The sequence below is a fragment of the Gopherus evgoodei genome, chromosome 2, assembly GCF_007399415.2.
Source record: "Gopherus evgoodei ecotype Sinaloan lineage chromosome 2, rGopEvg1_v1.p, whole genome shotgun sequence".
In the NCBI taxonomy this organism is placed as follows: domain Eukaryota; kingdom Metazoa; phylum Chordata; order Testudines; family Testudinidae; genus Gopherus; species Gopherus evgoodei.
Genome location: NC_044323.1, coordinates 222059232 through 222078595, shown reverse-complemented (window position 1 = coordinate 222078595; position 19364 = coordinate 222059232). Strand labels below are relative to the sequence as shown.

General features: G+C 41.8%; 1 protein-coding gene across 3 annotated transcripts in view; it reads left to right on the top strand.

The window, feature by feature from the left end:
- PRKDC (protein kinase, DNA-activated, catalytic subunit) overlaps positions 1-19364 on the top strand; it is a 189722-nt gene that overhangs the window by 38555 nt on the left and 131803 nt on the right. For all 3 annotated transcript variants that reach the window (XR_003999119.1, XM_030553055.1, XM_030553054.1), the window contains exons 24-28: positions 3247-3410; positions 4235-4387; positions 5865-5972; positions 7773-7999; positions 8534-8628. Coding sequence is in view for 2 of the 3 variants with exons in the window: in XM_030553055.1 (XP_030408915.1) it covers positions 3247-3410; positions 4235-4387; positions 5865-5972; positions 7773-7999; positions 8534-8628 (747 nt within the window). In the remaining variant the exon portion in view is untranslated. The remainder of the gene's footprint in view (positions 1-3246; positions 3411-4234; positions 4388-5864; positions 5973-7772; positions 8000-8533; positions 8629-19364) is intronic.

Sequence of the window (19364 nt, the reverse complement as noted above, 5' to 3'; positions counted from 1 at the left end):
GACAATTGTTCCGGGGTAAAAAATATATCGGAAGGACAGAACAGGTTGTGCGGGGGGGGGGGGGGGGTGTAGGGGAGGAGAGTGGCACTATATGCGAAAGAAAATGTAGATTCAAATTTAGTAAAAATCTTAAGTGAATTCACATGTTCCATAGAATCTCTATGGATAGAAATTTCATGCTCTAATAAGAATAGAACATTAGGGATCTATTATCGACCACCTGACCAGGACAGTGATAGTGATGATGAAATGCTGTCAAAATTAAGAACTCAATAACAGTGGGGGATTTCAATTATCTCCATATTGACTGGGAACATTTCACTTCAGGACGAAATGCAGAGATAAAATTTACCAATACTTTAAATGACTGCTTCATGGAGCAGCTGGTACGGGAACCCACAAGGGGAGAGGCAACTCTAGATTTAATCATGAGTGGAGTGCAGGAGCTGGTCCAAGAGGTAACTATAACAGGACCACTTGGAAATAGTGACCATAATATAATAACTTTCAACATCCCTGTGGTGGGAAGAACATCTCAACAGCCTAACACTGTGGCATTTAATTTCAAAAGGGGGAACTATGCAAAAATGAGGGGTTAATTAAACAGAAATTAAAAGGTACAGTGACTAAAGTGAAATCCCTGCAAACTGCATGGGTGCTTTTTAAAGACACCATAATAGAGGCCCAACTTCAATGTATACCCCAAATTAAGAAACACAGTAAAAGAATTTAAGCCATGGTGGCAATTTTTTAACAACCATGTAAAAGAAGCAGTGAGAGATAAAAAGACTTGCTTTAAAAAATGGAAGTCAAATCCTAGTGAGGCAAATAGAAAGGAGCGTAAACGCTGCTAAATTAAGTGCAAGAATGTAATAAGAAAAGCCAAAGAAGAGTTTGAAAAACGGCTAGTCAAAAACTCCAAAGATGATGATAAAATGTTTTTAAGTACATCAGAAGCAGGAAGCCTGCTAAAACCTGAGCCGGCTTTTGTTGGTGACAAATCTGAGGAACTGTCACAGATTGAAGTGTCACTAGAGAAGGTTTTGGAATTAATTTGATAAACGTAATATAACAAGTCACCGGGACCAGATGGCATTCACCCAAGAGTTCTGAAAGAACTCAAAATGAGTCGTTGCGGAACTATTAACTAAGGTTTATAACCTGTCCTTTAAATTGGCGTCGGTACCCAGTGACTGGAAGTTAGCTAATGTAACACCAATATTTTAAAAGGGCTCTAGAGGTGATCCTGGTAATTACAGACCGGTAAGTCTAACGTCGGTACTGGGCAAATTAGTCGAAACAATAGTTAAGAATAAAATTGTCAGACACATAGAAAAACATAAACTGTTAAGCAATAGTCAACGTGGTTTCTGTAAAGGACAATCGTGTCTTACTAATCTATTAGAGTTCTTTGAAGGGGTCAACAAACGTGGACAAGGGGGATCCAGTGGACATAGTGTACTTAGATTTCCAGAAAGCCTTTGAGAAGGTCCCTCACCAATGGCGCCTACATAAATTAAGCTGTCATGGGATAAAAGGGAAGGTCTTTTCATGGATTGAGAGCTGGTTAAAAGACAGGGAACGCAGGGTAGGAATTATTGGTAAATTCTGAGAATGGAGAGAGGTAACTAATGGTGTTCCCCAATGGTCAGTCCTCGGACCAATTCTATTCAACTTATTCATAAATGATCTGGAGAAAGGGGTAAACAGTGAGGTGGCAAAGTTTGCAGGCGATACTAAACTGCTCAAGATAGTTCATCACAATCTGCTTTGGTCTTAACTTCAAAAAGATCTCACAAAACTAAGTGATTGGGCAACAAAATGGCAAATGAAATTTAATGTGGATAAATGTAATGTAAAGCAGTCATCTGAAGTATCGAGAAATTTTGTCTCAGCATTTTGTCCTGAGGTGACATGTTCCCAGTCAATATGGGGATAATAGAAATCCCCCACTGTTATTGAGTTCTTAATTTTAATATCCTCTCTCATATCCATTAGCATTTCATCATCACTATCACTGTCCTGGTCAGGTGGTCAGTAATAGATCCCTAATGTTCTATTCTTATTAGAGCATGAAATTTCTATCCATAGATATTCTATGAAACATGTGGATTCACTTAATGTAGAATCAAATGAAGTAAAAATCTTTTTTCTTTCACATATAGTGCCACTCCCCCCTTCCTCCCCTCCCCCCCACGACCTGTTCTGTCCTTCAGATATATTTTTACCCCGGAATGATTGTGTCCCATTGATTGTCCTCAGTCCACCAGGTTTCTGTGATGCCTATTATATCAATATCCGCCTTTATCACGAGGCACTCTAGTTCACCCATCATATTATTTAGACTTCTAGCATTTGTGTACAAGCACTTTAAAAACTTGTCACTGTTTGTCTGCCCTTTTCTGATGCATCTGATTCTTTTTATGTGAATGTTTCTTGTCTGATCTGACCCTTGCATTATCCTCTTCCATCCCTTCCTCCTAACTAAAACCTAGAGACGTACCCAAAAAGTCACTTAGCCCCCAGTCATGCAAAGCCTTATACATATAATTCACTTTATACATGGGATTGGTCCTTTTGATGACTATTAATGGAAAAATGTGAAACTGACTGTAGAAAGTGATGTCGGACTCAGTTTTTGCTGCCTCCCATTTACCCCTTCCATTCCCCGGGTTAACTATCATTTTCTCTTTTAGTTGTAGACATTTTAGGGTCATATCTTGTAATTGGATCCACATGTTTAGACCCGATACTCACACTGAATCCTGTTTGAAATTAGTGAGTTTCTGTGCATTTCCGAGGGTCTGCTGCCTGGATCCATTTGTAGAATCCCACCTCTAAGCGTTGCTTCTAACAGTAGCAGACCAAAAAAATCCATATTGGACTTTTGAGAGAGATTCTGAAACAAGCATGCTCCAATATGTTCCAAATTTATAAACTACTCTGAAATTACCTCTGTTGGAGTTGGATAGTAATGCTGTCTTGTGAAAAGTTGACAGCAATTACTCTTTCTCCAAGTGACAGTGGAGCTGTTTCACTGTGAAAGTGAGACCACTATTATTCTGACAAGTTCCTTGATTAGCTAGGTATTGTGATGCACCCTTTGTTTGAAGCTGGAGGGATTAGTTAAACAACTCTATCAAAGTGCCTAAAAATCTCAGTTCTTTATGACTTATGTTTGATTTTGTCTGGTTAGATGCATAGCATAAAGCTTATTTTTGTTTTGTTCTCTTCCTAATATACTAGCTGCTTCTGCAGAAGAGATGATGAAGAAATTTGTGTCCTGGGACACTGAGAAGCACCTGAGCTTTGCTGTACCCTTTGCAGACATGAAGCCAGTCATCTATTTGGATTTGTTCTTGCCTCGTGTGACTGAATTAGCTCTATCTGCTAGCGACAGGCAGACTAAAGTATTGCCATTTTTGTGTTTGTTTTCATTATTAAATAATTGTCAGCTAATGCTTGTAAAAGATCTACTTCCTTTGTGAAGGCACTTCGGTTTTTGACTAAATCCTAGACTGTAATATGGATCCTTGATGCTGCTCTATAATCATGTTGCTCTCCACGCTACAAACTAAGAAGTTATAGAACATAGATCCTTTGAACTGTACTGTACAGCCATGTGCTCCCATGGTTAAACTTATAGTGAAAACGAGGGATTAAGGTGGCTTTCTTTTTCTATCTGGCCTCCTTCCCTGGCATAGTATGCAAGCTTGTATTTTCCCTCTTTATTGGCCCCAGTGCAGGAAAATAATTAAGGACATGCTTAAGTTCTTTGCTGGCTTGGGATCATGGTTTTCAAAGAAAGATGAGGCCAGTAGGAATCCATGGCTATGAATGGTTTTCAGTAATGTGATTTCTCCTGGTCATAAATTCCAAGGCCAGAAGGGACCATTGTGATGATTTAGCCTGTATAACACGCAGGCCATAGAACTTCCCCAAAATAATTCTTAGAATGTATCTTTTACAAAAACAGCCAAAAACCCCCAGTTGTGCACAATGAAATGGGAAGCAATAACTTGCTATGAAAAACTGGGATAGTATCTGAATTACATCGTGAGCACAGCATTGAAGTACTTCTTAGTGCAATACTTGTAGCTAGTATGAGGATGCAGTATGGATCAAAACCAGTTCATTAGCATTTATTAGTGACAATAATTTCCCCTGCCCCTGTTCCTTGCTTGTGTAAGTAACTGGTACATAACAAAAAAGGCTGATCAAACCTTTATTGCAGGTTGCAGCATGTGAGCTCTTGCATAGCATAGTTATGTACATGTTGGGGAAAGCATCTCAAATGCCAGATGGACCTCCGGATTCCCCAGCCATGTATCAGCTGTATAAACGAATGTTTCCTGTACTGCTTCGGCTTGCCTGCGATGTAGACCAGGTAAATACATTTATTTGTTAGTGCCTCCTACTGAAGCTCACCCTTTGTACTGTTATATCTTAGAAAATTCCTTTTTAGCTTGGTTAAAAGCATCTAAACTTTGGAATACATTTATTACATGATGTAAAACATTATGGCACAAGCTGCTGCTTGCTTGCTTGCTTTCTTTCTTTCTCTCTTTACTTTACCGAGATCCTTATTCCCCAAGCTTCCAAAGTGGAAGACAGAAGCTTCCTGGAAAAGTCCAGTGATGGACTGCAATACAGATTAATTCACAGGAGTATCATTAAAGGAACAGTCTTCTCTGATTCATTCCAAGAGTGTTCTAAAGTAGGAGTTCTTGATTTCTATAGCAAAATAAGTTAATTTTGGGAGGGGGGAATTAATAATTCCAAATGGAGTTAATGTACAGCTGCCATGCTCCAGAGAAAAAATACACGAGGCACAATTTGTGATATTTGGTATCTGGTGGTGGTGATATACATAGAAGCACACAGAATTATAACACCTTCCAGCCAAAGATCTTGAAGCATATTAACCTTCACATCTCTTGTAGGAAGGTATTATCATCCTCCTCTTACAGATGGGGAAGCTAATTCACACAGATTAAAATAACTGAACATATAAGGTTTTTCAGTTTCTGAAATGTTTCATCCTATAAAGGAATTATGTTTTCATATCCACCAGCTGAGTTTCTCTTCCAGTGCACCAAAATAAAAAGATTAGACATCAAATCTAACTAATTGCTGGTGTAAATGTGGGTACAGCTCCACTGAAGTGAGTGGTGATGTGCCCAATTACAGCTATGCAAGTCTGAAGTTAGTGTGCATGGGGCCAATATGGCGTCCTCAGTCTGTGTGATGTTTTCTCTATTTTGAGATCAAATAGACTTTGCATTTTGAGAAATATGTAGAAAATGACTATACCAATTGAAGTAAACCCCTCTTTGCAGACATTGATCTACATTAATTACATCAAGGTTGAACTTGGCACATTTAGGTTCTTTAAATGCTCTTTTCTGTCAAGATGTTAATATTTGAGATTCAAGTAAGTGTTAAAATCCAACAACATGTTAAATAGTAAGGGTAAAAAGATGCTACCCCTCCCCCCCAACTAAGTATGGTTTAAAAACTAGATAAATTACCTACCTGCCTTCCTTTCAAAGGCTGGTTGTATGCACCAGTGTCAACCAGAAGGTTGTGGTGTGTGAGGTCACTGTGTGAGTGAGAATGAGCTTGGTGAGCTTTTGGCTTTGAGGACCTGAAAAGGGAAAACAGAGTCTTGATGATTCCCATTCAAATGCTGCTTTTATCCTTGCTGTTGGATAGATGAACCTATAATTATGAAGTTATTGGCTTTTCACTCATTTGCTTTACAGACTTTTTTTTTAAATGTTTTTTTTTCTTTGTCAAATGAAGACAAACTAGAATATAAATATATATTTTAACCTAGTGGGTGGTGGTTTTCATCTCTTCAGGTAACAAGGCAGTTGTATGAGCTTCTAGTCATGGAATTGATTCACTGGTTCACCAACAACAAAAAATTTGAAAGTCAGGACACAGTAGCATTGCTGGAAGCTATTCTGGTAGGAAGTTGGTTTCTCTTTTTATTATTATTGTTATTGTTTTGTTGTTCTTGTGTGATGTCTTTTTAAAAAGTAAAGTATGATCTGCTAAAGGAACTCTAACAACAAATATACACATTTTACAGACCTTCCTCTCATGTAAAGAAGAAATCCAATTTATTACTTTCTTCCGTAAGCCATCTTTATTCATTATTACACCTCTACCCCGATATAATGTGATCTGTTTTAACAAGAATTTGGATATAACATGGTAAAGCAGCGCTCCTGGGGAGCGGAGCTGCGCGCTCTGGCAGATCAAAGCAAGTTCGATATAATGCGGTTTCACCTATAACACAGTAAGATTTTTTGGCTCCTGAGGACAGCGTTATACCGGGTAGAGGTGTACTTACTTTTATGTTGGGCTTTATACTCCTGTGAATCCTTTATCCTTTTTTTTTTTCACTTGACAATCTCTAAATAAGTCAAGTATCTTGAAAATTAGCAAGCATATTGTTAATCTTGGAAAGATCCTAGCTATCCTTTTCATGATCAGTGTGTACAAGAAAGTACTAAAATACTGTTTTGTATAGACTGTTTGAAAGTTTTCTACAGCTGTTATTCAGGCAAAAGTTTAACTACTTTTTGCACCATACTGATTTAATTAAAAGTTATCACAGTGGTCAGGTGAATGGAATTGTTAACCAAAAGAACTTTTTCTCCCATTTGTTGGGTATTCAGCTGAAATAGATATTAAACAAAAAGACCACCCAGAAATTGTCTGGTTAAATATCCTTTTTCCATTTGGCTTTTAGTATATACTTCATTAATACTGTGATGTCTACCCATTTTGCCCCTGGAAGTTTATGAAAAACTGGAGAACTAGTACAATGACAAGACTCTGAATTTAAAATAGAAACTACAAGCAGAAAAAAAATCTTAATTATTTTTGCCCCAAACAAACAAAATTCCAGATGCCTTTATATGTTGTAAAGATAAAGGGGACCAACCTCCCTTCCCTTTGTAGATGATCTGTGAAGTACTGTGTTAATGCAGGAAGTCAGTTTAGACGGGCAAAGGGTATTGTGTCTGGATGACTAAAAGTAAAATTCCTTACTGAAATCTAAAAGCTTACTCACATGCACCAATGTTCTCCTCCCTGCCCTCCCCATGCGCAAACCTTTTATTTATTTATTTATTTATTTATTTATTTGAGCCATTTATACTGTGAATTATTTTTTCTTTATGGTTATTCTTATATTTATGTCCATTGGAATAATACATGATATTTAGCACTTATATCTGAGGTTCTCAAAGCCCTTCACAAACATTAATTGAAGAGATCTCATCTCCTCTACGAGATGACTCTGATAAATATTGTCCCCTTCTTAAAGATAGGAAGACAGGCTTGGAAGTTAACTTGCCCACAGTCATACAGCAAGCCTCTAACAGCACCAGGTTTAGAACCTTGTTCTGATTGTCTAATTTAATTTTTCTAGGTTCTTATCAGATGCCTGTTACCATAGTATCTGAGCACTTATTAGTAAATAAATAAACTGTAATATAAGACAGAGTCTAACAAGTGGCATAGATTTTTCCCTCTATCCTGGAAGATTGTTGGAGGTTTTTTTCCAGACATTTATTCTGTCCAGTTCTTCGCTTTATACATTACATTATTCTATCTCTCACATATCCTTTCATCTGGGCACTAGAGTGAAAGTAGGCCTGTAACGGACAGGGAGAAACCTACTTTTGTATGAAGTAGAAAACCACAGCAATACAGCTTATACTTCTTGTAATGAAAAAGTCTGCCCTTAATTTCAGGATGGGATAGTGGATCCTGTTGACAGCTCTTTGAGAGACTTCTGTGGTCAATGTGTTAGAGAATTTATGAAATGGTCCATTAAGCAGACAACGCCGCAACAGCAGGAGAAAAGTCCAGTGAACACCAAGTCACTCTTCAAGCGACTGTACAGCCTTGCTCTTCACCCTAATGCTTTGAAGAGGCTGGGAGCAGCGCTTGCTTTTAACAACATCTATAGAGAATTTAGGTGAGCTGAAAACATGAACTGTGGCTAAGCTAGAGTAAAATAAGCAATGTTAATATACTAGGGGAAAGAGACATTTTGAGAAGAGAACCCAGGTTTTTATCCACTTACACTGATGTTGCTTGATGCTGACCATTAATATGTAAAGAAGCTGTATCAATGGACCTCTTAAGACTACATACTGTGAATGAAATTCACTTGACTCTCAGAGAGCCTAAATATTTGGGTTCTATGTGGGGTGGAGAGCAGTGAGGCTCCCACTTTCCTTCCCAAAGCCAGATAAGAATGATAAGTTACTAATAGTTTTTTTTGTTTTTAAAGTACCACTTCTAATGATGGCTAAGTAATTTTTCTCTTTTGCTGCTAATGGTCTAAAATATTTTTGCAGTCTGTTAAGAAGTTTCTTTGTTAATTTGAAATGTGGCACTATTTTGTTTAACTTATTTCTAAATTTCATATTTGAGTTTCATATTCACTTGTCTATTGCTACTCCTATTCATGCTTCTTAGCATATTTGCTCTGTTCCTCATTTTTTAGGGAAGAAAATTCTCTTGTAGAACAATTTGTGTTTGAAGTATTGGTTGTATATTTGGAAAGTCTGGCTTTGGCCCATACAGATGAGAAGTCACTAGGTGAGTTGAAACTGATTTATTGTGAAATGAAATGAAACGAATAACCCATCCTGTCTCTCATCCTTTTAGATAGCTAATGAAACAATCTTCAGTAAGCCAAACCATGATATTGAAGTTGTAGGTAAACTACAGTGCAGTTCCCTTCTTACCAGAGGATAAGTTACTTTCCATTCGCAGTGCTCCTCATTAAATTTGGTTTCTGATTTACTGACATTTCTGTGCAAATTTCTTAAATGTGTGGGATTTTTATATCTGTATTTAAAATAAATCTGAGTTTTACAGATGTTTTACAGCAAAACTTCAAAAAGCTGAGGGATTCTTCTGACCTATATCTCCTAGTCTCACAGTTACACAAAGTGAAAATGGAGCCCAGTGGTTTTTAGAGTTTAAAGGCTATTTTGTAACAAATATGGAGCTCAAAAACCACATTTTTCTTCATTGATGGCGAGGGCTTCACCTACTTAGCAACAACAAGCCCCCATTTGGTTCTGGAAATGGAAATTGTGTGACTAGTTCATGACCTCTTCCCCAATTTTAAATAATAACCTATATTATTAGATTTACTTGCCTTTTTTCCGGTAGCCCTTTGTCATAGATTGTAGGGCTGGAAGGGACCTCGAGAGGTCAAGTCCAGTCCCCTGCCCTCATGGTGGGACCAAATACTGTCTAGACCATCCTGGATAGACATTTATCTAACCTACTCCTAAATATCTCCAGATATGGAGATTCCACAACCTTCCTAGTTAATTTATTCCAGTGTTTAACCACCCTGACAGTTAGGAACTTTTTCCTAATGTCCAATCTAATCCTCTCTTGCTACAGTTTAAGCCCATTGCTTCTTGTTCTATCCTTAGAGGCTAAGATGAACAAGTTTTCTCCCTCCTCCTTATGACACCCTTCTAGATACCTGAAAACTGCTATCATGTCCCCTCTCAGTCTTCTCTTTTCCAAACTAAACAAACCCAATTCCTTCAGCCTTCCTTCATAGGTCATGTTCTCAAGACCTTTAATCATTCTTGTTGCTCTTCTGTACTCTCTCCAATTTCTCCACATTTTTCTTGAAATGCAGTGCCCAGAACTGGACACAATACTCCCATTGAGGCCTAACCAGCGTAGAGTAGAGTGGAAGAATGACTTCTCGTGTCTTGCTCACAACACGCCTGTTAATGCAACCCAGAATCATGTTTGCTTTTTTTGCAACAGCATCACACTGTCCACTCATATTTAGCTTGTGGTCCACTATAACCCCTAGATCCCTTTCTGCTGTACTCCTTCCTAGACAGTCTTTTCCCATTCTTTATGTGTGATATTATAGACTCATAGACTCTAGGACTGGAAGGGACCTCGAGAGGTCATCGAGTCCAGTCCCCTGCCCTCATGGCAGGACCAAATACTGTCTAGACCATCCCTGATAGACATTTATCTAACCTACTCTTTAAATATCTCCAGAGATGGAGATTCCACAACTTCCCTAGGCAATCTATTCCAGTGTTTAACTACCCTGACAGTTAGGAACTTTTTCCTAATGTCCAACCTAAATCTCCCTTGCTGCAGTTTAAGCCCATTGCTTCTTGTTCTACCATTGGAGGCCAAGGTGAACAAGTTTTCTCCCTCCTCCTGATGACACCCTTTTAGATACCTGAAAACTGCTATCATGTCCCCTCTCAGTCTTCTCTTTTCCAAACTAAACAAACCCAATTCCTTCAGCCTTCCTTCATAGATCATGTTCTCAAGACCTTTAATCATTCTTGTTGCTCTTCTCTGGACCCTCTCCAATTTCTCCACATCTTTCTTGAAATGCGGTGCCCAGAACTGGACACAATACTCCAGTTGAGGCCTAACCAGCGCAGAGTAAAGCGGAAGAATGACTTCTCGTGTCTTGTTTACAACACACCTGTTAATGCATCCCAGAATCATGTTTGCTTTTTTTGCAACAGTATCACACTGTTCACTCATATTAAGCTTGTGGTCCACTATGACCCCTAGATCTCTTTCTGCCATACTCCTTCCTAGACAGTCTCTTCCCATTCTGTATGTGTGAAACTGATTGTTCCTTCCTAAGTGGAGCACTTTGCATTTATCTTTATTGAACTTCATCCTGTTTACCTCAGACCATTTCTCCAATTTGTCCAGATCATTTTGAATTTTGACCCTGTCCTCCAGAGCAGTTGCAATCCCTCCCAGTTTGGTATCGTCCGCAAACTTAATAAGTGTACTTTCTATGCCAACATCTAAATCGTTGATGAAGATATTGAACAGAACCGGTCCCAAAACAGACCCCTGCGGAACCCCACTTGTTATACCTTTCCAGCAGGATTGGGAGCCATTAACAACTACTCTCTGAGTACGGTTATCCAGCCAGTTATGCACCCACCTTATAGTAGCCCCATCTAAATTGTACTTTCCTAGCTTATCTATAAGAATATCATACGAAACTGTATCAAATGCCTTACTAAAGTCTAGGTATATCACATCCACCGCTTCTCCCTTATCCACAAGGCTCGTTATCCTATCAAAGAACGCTATCAGATTAGTTTGACACGATTTGTTCTTTACAAATCCATGCTGGCTATTCCCTATCACCTTACCACCTTCCAAGTGTTTGCAGATGATTTCTTTGATTACCTGCTCCAATATCTTCCCTGGCACAGAAGTTAAACTAACTGGTCTGTAGTTTCCTGGGTTGTTTTTATTTCCCTTTTTATAGATGGGCACTATATTTGCCCCCTTCCAGTCTTCTGGAATCTCCCCCGTCTCCCATGATTTCCCAAAGATAATAGCTAGAGGCTCAGATACCTCCTCTATTAACTCCTTGAGTATTCTAGGATGCATTTCATCAGGCCCTGGTGACTTGCAGGCATCTAACTTTTCTAAGTGATTTTTTACTTGCTCTTTCCTTATTTTCTCTTCTAAACCTACCCTCTTCCCATAAGCATTCACTATACTAGACATTCCTTCAGACTTCTCAGTGAAGACCGAAACAAAGAAGTCATTAAGCATCTCTGCCATTTCCAAGTCTCCCGTTACTGTTACCCCCTCCTCATTGAGCAGTGGGCCTACCCTGTCCTTAGTCTTCCTCTTGCTTCTAATGTATTGATAAAAAGTCTTCTTGTTTCCCTTTATTCCCATAGCTAGTTTGAGTTCATTTTGTGCCTTTGCTTTTCTAATCTTGCCTCTGCATTCCTGTGTTATTTGCCTATATTCATCCTTCGTGATCTGACCTAGTTTCCATTTTTTATATGACGCCTTTTTATTTTGTAGGTCACGCAAGATCTCAAGGGTAAGCCAAGGTGGTCTTTTGCCACATTTTCTATCTTTCCTAACCATCGGAATAACTTGCTTTTGGGCCCTTAATAGCGTCCCTTTGAAAAACTGCCAACTTTCCTCAGTTGTTTTTCCCCTCAGTCTTAATTCCCATGGGACCTTGCCTATCAGCTCTCTGAGCTTACCAAAATCCGCCTTCCTGAAATCCATTGTCTCTATTCTGCTGTACTCCTTTCTACCCTTCCTTAGAATTGCAAATTCTATGATTTCATGATCACTTTCACCCAAGCTTCCTTCTACTTTTAAATTCTCAACAAGTTCCTCCCTATTGGTTAAAATCAAGTCTAGAACAGCTTCCCCCCTAGTAGCTTTTTCAACTTTCTGAAATAAAAAGTTGTCTGCAATGCAGTCCAGGAACTTATTGGATAGTCTGTGCCCCGCGGTGTTATTTTCCCAACATATATCTGGATAGTTGAAGTCCCCCATCACCACCAAATCTTGGGCTTTGGATGATTTTGTTAGTTGTTTGAAAAAAGCCTCATCCACCTCTTCCGCCTGATTAGGTGGCCTGTAGTAGACTCCCAGCACGACATCACCTGTGTTTTTTACCCCTTTTAGCCTAACCCAGAGACTCTCCACCCTTCCGTCTCCTATGTCCATCTCCACCTCAGTCCAAGTGTGTACATTTTTAATATATAAGGCAACACCTCCTCCCTTTTTCCCCTGTCTATCCTTCCTGAGCAAACTATACCCATCCACACCAACATTCCAGTCGTATGTATTATCCCACCAAGTTTCAGTAATGCCAATAATGTCATAGTTGTATTTATTTATTAGCACTTCCAGTTCTTCCTGCTTATTACCCATACTTCTTGCATTTGTATAAAGGCATCTAAGATACTGGTTTGATCTCGCCTCCCAGCTTTGCCCTGACCCTCCTTCCTCTCTGCTATTATAGCCCGTGCTCCCTCCTGTTTCCAACCCATCTCCCAGGTCTTGTTCCCCACTTACCTGTGGGCTTTGCAATATTGATTGTTCCTTCCTAATTGTTGCAATTTGCATTTATTAAACTTCATCCTGTTTACCTCAGACCATTTCTCCAATTTGTCCAGATCATTTTGAATTATGACCCTATCCTCCAAAGCAGTTGCAATCCCTCCCAGGTTAGTATCATCTGCAGACTTAATAAGTGTACTCTCTATGTCAATATCTAAGTCGTCGATGAGGATATTGAACAGAACTGGTCCCAAAACAGACCCGTGCGGAACCCCACTTGTTATATCTTTCCAGCAGGATGGGGAACCATTTATAAGTACTCTCTGAGTACAGTTATCCAGCCAGTTACGCACTTACCTTATTGTAGCCCCATCTAAATTGTATTTGCCTAGTTGATTGATAAGAATATCATGCAAGACCATATCAAATGCCTTACTAAAGTCTAGGTATATCACATCCACCGCTTCTCTCTTATCCACAAGACTCGTTACCCTATCAAAGAAAGCTATCAGATTTGTTCTTTACAAATCCATACTGGCTATTCCCTATCATCTTACCACCTTCCAAGTGTTTTCAGATGATTACCTTAATTACTTGCTCCATTATCTTCCCTGGCACAGAAGTTTAACTGGTCTGTAGTTTCCTGGGTTGTTTTTAGTTCCCTTTTTTTAGATGGGCACTAGATTTGCCCTTTTCCAGTCTTCTGGAATCTCTCCTGTCCAGGGCTGGCGCTTCCATTTAGGTGACCTAGGCGGTCGCCTAGGGCACCAGGATTTGGGGGAGTGGCATTTTGCCACCCTCGGCGGCAATTCAGCGGCGAGGGGTCCTTCCGCGCTCCGGGTCTTCGCTGGCAATTCAGCGGTGGGGGGTCCTTCCGCGCTCCGGGACCCGCCGCTGAAGTGCCCCGAAGACCGGGAGCGCGGAAGGACCCCCGCCTAGGGCGCCAAAAGCCCTGACACCGCTCCTGCTCCTGTCTGCCATGATTTTCCAAAGATAATAGCTAGAGGCTCGGATACTTCCTCTGTTAGCTCCTTGAGTATTCTAGGATGCATTTCATCAGGCCCTGGTGACTTGCAGGCATCTAACTTTTTTCTAAGTGATTTTTAACTTTTTAATTTTTATTTTATCTTCCAAACCTACTCCTGTCCCATTAGCATTCACTATGTTAGGCGTTCTTTCAGACTTCTCGATGAAGACCGAAACAAAAGTCATTGAGCATCTCCGCCATTTCCAAGTTTCCTGTTACTGTTTCTCCCTCCTCACTGAGCAGTGGGCCTACCCTGTCCTTGGTCTTCCTCTTGCTTCTAATGTATTGATTAAGTCATCTTGTTTCCCTTTATTCCTGTAGCTAGTTTGAGCTCATTTTGTGCCTTTGCCTTTCTAATCTTGCCCCTGCATTCCTGTGTTGTTTACCTATATTCCTTCATCCTTGGTAATTTGTCCTAGTTTCCATTTTTTATATGACTCCTTTTTATTTTTTAGATCATGCAAGGTCTTGTGGTTAAGCCAAGCTGGTCTTTTGCCACATTTTCTATCTTTCCTACTCAGAGGAATAGCTTCCTTTTGGGCCCTTAATAGTGTCCCTTTGAAATACTGCCAACTCTCCTCAGTTGTTTTTCCCCTCAGTCTTGATTCCCATGGGACCTTACCTGTCAGAGCTCTAAGCTTACCAAAATCCTCTTTCCTGAAATCCTATATCTCTCTTTTGCTGTACTCCCTTCTACCCTTCCTTAGAATTGTGAACTCTTATGATTTCATGATCGCTTTCACCCAAGCTGCCTTCCACTTTCAAATTCTCAATGAGTTCCTTCCTATTTGTTTAAAATCAAATCTAGAACAGCTTCGCCCTTAGTAGCTTTTTCAGCCTTCTGAAATAAAAAGTTGCTTGCATTGTAGTCCAAGAACTTATTGGATAGTCTGTGCCCCGCTGTGTTATTTTCCCAACATATATCTGGATAGTTGAAGTCCCCCATCACCACCAAATCTTGGGCTTTAGATGATTTTGTTAATTGTTTAAAAAAAGCCTCATCCACCTCTTCCACCTGGTTAGGTGGCCTGTAGTAGACTCCTAGCATGACATCACCCTTGTTTTTTATCCCTTTTTAACCTAACTCAGAGACTCTCAACACTTCTGTCTCCTATGTCCACCTCAGTCCAGGTGTGTACAGTATTAATATATAAGGCAACACCTCCTCCCTTTTTCCCCTGTCTATCCTTCCTGAGCAATCTGTACCCATCCATACCAGCATTCCAATCATGTGTATTATCCCACCAAGTTTTGGTGATGCCAGCATCATAGTTGTATTTATTTATTAGCACGTCCAGTCAACTAATAATGGTTAAAATGTAAAACCAAAACCTTATTTACAAATCTTTCTTTATTTCTTTCAAATAAAAAGTTTTTGGTTGTGATATTTTAGTGGGAGTGGCCACGGGAATGGTCATATGGAAAAGAATGAGCTCCTTTGTTGTGTGAGTTGGGTCATATATGCCAAAGAAATTATCTCTAAATGATGCATACAGGAGGTATGAAAGATGATTTTGTGGCAGAGGTCTGGGAGTCAGGATGTGTAGAGGCCTGTGACCTGTCCATGACTTTTACTAAAAGTACCAGTGAATAAAACTTGGCCAGGGGGACTCTCCGGGGGTCCCAAGGGTGCTGCAAAGGGTGGCCTGGCTGCTTGGGGGAGGGTGGGTGGCAGCGCACAGCCTGGGCCTCCTGCTGGTGCTGGGAGGCTATGGGTGGCAGCACATGGCAGAGGACTCCCACTGGTGCTGGGTGGGCATGAGCAGCGGCCTGGGACCCCCACTGGTGCTGGGGGGAGTGTGGTTTGGCAGGGATGGCAGGCTCCCTACCTAGCACTACGCCTCCCCCCTGCAGCAGCAGAGTTTTTGGGGTGTAGGAGGGGTTTGGGCTACGGGACAGGGTGAGGCAGGCTCTGGGCAGTGCTTACCTGGGGGGCTTCCTGGAAGCGGCGACATCCCCCTCGTTCAGCTGCTAGGTGGAGGCATGGCCAGGCAGGTCTGTGTGCTGCCTCTGTCTGCAGGCACTGCCCCTGCAGCTCCCATTGGCCGTGATTCCCAACCAATGGGAGCTGGAAAGCCAGCACTCTGCATCCACAAAGAGCACTGCCACAGAGCTCCCTGGCAACGTCTCCACCTAGTAGCTGAGCGAGGGGGATGTCCAGGTAGCCCCTCAGGTGGGTGCTGCCCAGAGCCCACCTCACCCCGTTCTGTGCCCCTGCCCCCTCCCACACCCAAACTTTGCTGCTTGGGGGTGGGTGGGGAGTCTGGGGTCCCGAGGCTGCCCCAGCAGCGGCCGGTGTTGCCCCTGAGCCAGGTGCACCGGCCGTTGCAGAAGTCACGGAGGTCACAGAAAGTCATGGAATCTGTGACCATTGTGGCAAACTCGCACCGTTAGTTATAGTGCATCACAAATGGAATATGAGCCAACAGAGTGATGGTGTGGTGAAAAAGGTAAATGTCATTGTAACATTGTCATATATTAACAGGAGTGTTGTATGTAAGACATAGGAGGTAATTGTTCTACTATATTCAGCACTGGTGAGGCCTCAACTGGAATGCTATGTCCAATTTTGGGCACCACGCTTTGAGAAAGAAGTTAATGAATTGGAGAGAGTCCAGAAGGGAACAACATAAAGAAGACCTTAGAAAACATGACCTATGGGAAAAGGTTGAAAGAATTGGGTGTATTTACACTCCTGGGGGGATTCTATGCCACTGTGCAATGCAGAATATGCACAGAATTAATATTCTGTACAGAATTTCCTTTTCTCTGTAGAACTGGTGCTGCAGACCTGCTGATTGCCACCAAGGGCTGCTGGACCCAGCAGAGCCCAGCTCGCAAATAGAAGACACTGCTGGGGGCAGGAGACAGAGCTAGAGGGTTCGCAGCAGCTGCAGTTCCCAGCATGCCTTGAAGGAAGCAGATGGCATGCAGGAAACACCGTACAAGCCCAGGACCCAGTATTAGGCTGTTTCTCCCTTTGCATCCCTGGGCTTTGGGAGGGAGGGGATGCGAACGTCTAGACTTGGGGGGGCCCTGTGGCTGGGTGCTGTGAATTCGGGTATCTGAGCTGGGGCAGGGAGGGAGGTACAGCTGAAGTCTGGAGGAAGAGGGTCTGGGTGTCTGGCCCTGCAGCTCAGGGAGGTATGTGTGCAGGTGGCTGGGCTCTGGGAGGGCAGGGGGTAGAGAAACAGCAACTGGGCTGTCATAGGGTTTCTTTAAATTTCTGCTTCTGGGGTAATCTTTTTTGTTGTCTGTATTGTTATATACACACTTGCTGACAGGTATTTTGAAATAAATCATCAGAAATATTGAAACTGATATGATTATATTATGTTATTTGACAAAATATAAAGAATTTTGCAGAATTTTAGAATGTTGTGCACAGAATTTTTAGGCGCAGAATTCCCCCCGAGGGTAATATTTAGTCTGGAGAAGAGAAGGGTGGGGCCATAAGTCTTCTCATATGTACACATTTGTTATAAGTAGGACAATAAGTAATCAGTTTAGTTTGCAGCAAGGGAGATTTATGTTGGATATTAGGGGAGACTTTCAAACTGTAAGGATAGTTGAGCACTGGAGCAGGTTACCTCGGGAGGTTGTGGAATCTCCATCCTTTTGAGGTTTTAAAAAATCCTGGTGTGTGTGTGTGTGCGTGCGTGCGCGCGCTACATGACCTCTTGAGATCCCTTCCAGTCCTACATTTCTATGATTACTGTGACTCCCAGCTGTTTCACAGGCTTGCTCTGTGACCTTGAGCAAATTATCATAGAAATGCAAAGCCTGATTATTGTTAGGCATGATCCTGCATGTAATCCGCATGAAAATCCCATAACAGAAATATACATTCCTGCAGCTTAGAGTCTCCCACAATTCTGTTATGTCTGGGCTGCTCTCCTTCACTCTGCAGTTTCTGTAGGTGGTTTGAACTCACAGCACTGCTCGTGCTGGCCACGCCCCTTTCTCTTGCTTGCTGCCAGATCTTCTGCCTCTGCAGCAATAGTCAAGCTGTTTATTTTACTCCTGTCCTTTCCATTTATTAGTTATTCAGCCATTTTGGACATTGACGAGCAATTTTCTCTTTTTCCGAGCCTCCTCTCCTCCTTTTTGGTTCAGGATCTGAGCAGCATGATGGTCACAGCCACCTGAAGCCTCTGCTGCAGTGTCTCCAAGCTCAGCTCCTCTGCCCCTTTTTAGGCAGCGCAACCGTGTAAGCACTGGTCTAAATCCAAAAGGATCTAATGTAAGGCAGCTTTCCCAGGCTTAGCTGGAGGTGAATTTTCCGATTATCACAAGATCTCTCTTCTTTGGAGAAAAGTTAGATAAGATAGCATAAAATGCTGCAAAATCGAAGTAATCCCTTCTCCCTCCACTGAGTGCTCTCAGAAGGGATGCAAACCTGCTTTCAGGCAGAGACGCTCCTTTTGTTCCTGCTCCTCTCAGAAATTTCAGAGGGAGTGTGTGATGGGGGTCAGGGGCAGTCCAGACCAATGAGTGGTTGCCCTCTAATTCTGAATTGCCTCATATTGCATTCCGGCTGTAGCTCCCAGCCTGAGATGCTCACAACCAGCCTACTAGCATGCAGGTCACAACCTGAATGTCTGTGTACTGGACAGCCCTGGTTCAGCAGCTCTGACCCCAGCAGACTGTCTGCAGCCTCACTGTGGTTTCCCTAGCTTTTGTTACAGCAAGATGACCCCAGCATATACCCCCAGTCCCAAATTTCCCCAAAACCATATGCTCTGTAATGCCCAGCCCTCTCAGATACTTGAGAGACACTGTTTCTCTAAAGCAGGGGTGGCCAACCTGAGCCTGAGAAGGAGCCAGAACTTACCACTGTACATTGCCAAAGAGCCACAGTAATACGTTACCAGCCCCCCACTAGCTCCCCCCAACACCTCCCACCCACCGGCAGCCCGGTTGATCAGTGTTTCCCTGCACCTCCTGATCAGCTGTTTCGTGGGATGCAGGAGGCTCGGAGGGGGAGGAGCAAGGGCATAGCAGGCTCAGGGGAGGGAGTGGGAAGGGGTGGAGTGAAGGCAGAGCCAGGGGTTGAGCAGAGAGCACCCACCCTCCCGCCCTGGCACATTGGAAAGTTGGTGCCTGTAGCTCCAGCCCTGGAGTCACTGCCTATGCAAGGAGCTGCATATTAATTTCTGAAGAGCCACATGTGGCGCCGGAGCCACAGGTTGGCCACCCTGGCTCTAAAGACTCAAAAGCACATCACAGTTTATTAACTTAACTGAGGTGAGTACACCTTCCCTTTAAACACAGCATTGAATTGGTTTATAGTAAAATTAAGACAGATTTATTAACAATAGGATTTAGGTTAAGTGATGCCAGGTAAAAGGAATAAATTTAGAATGGGTTACAAAAAAAAATGAAAATGTGCACCTAAAGGTCTAAAAGAGAGTGTAGTAAGGTACTTTCATTGCCTAAGGAGGTTTTT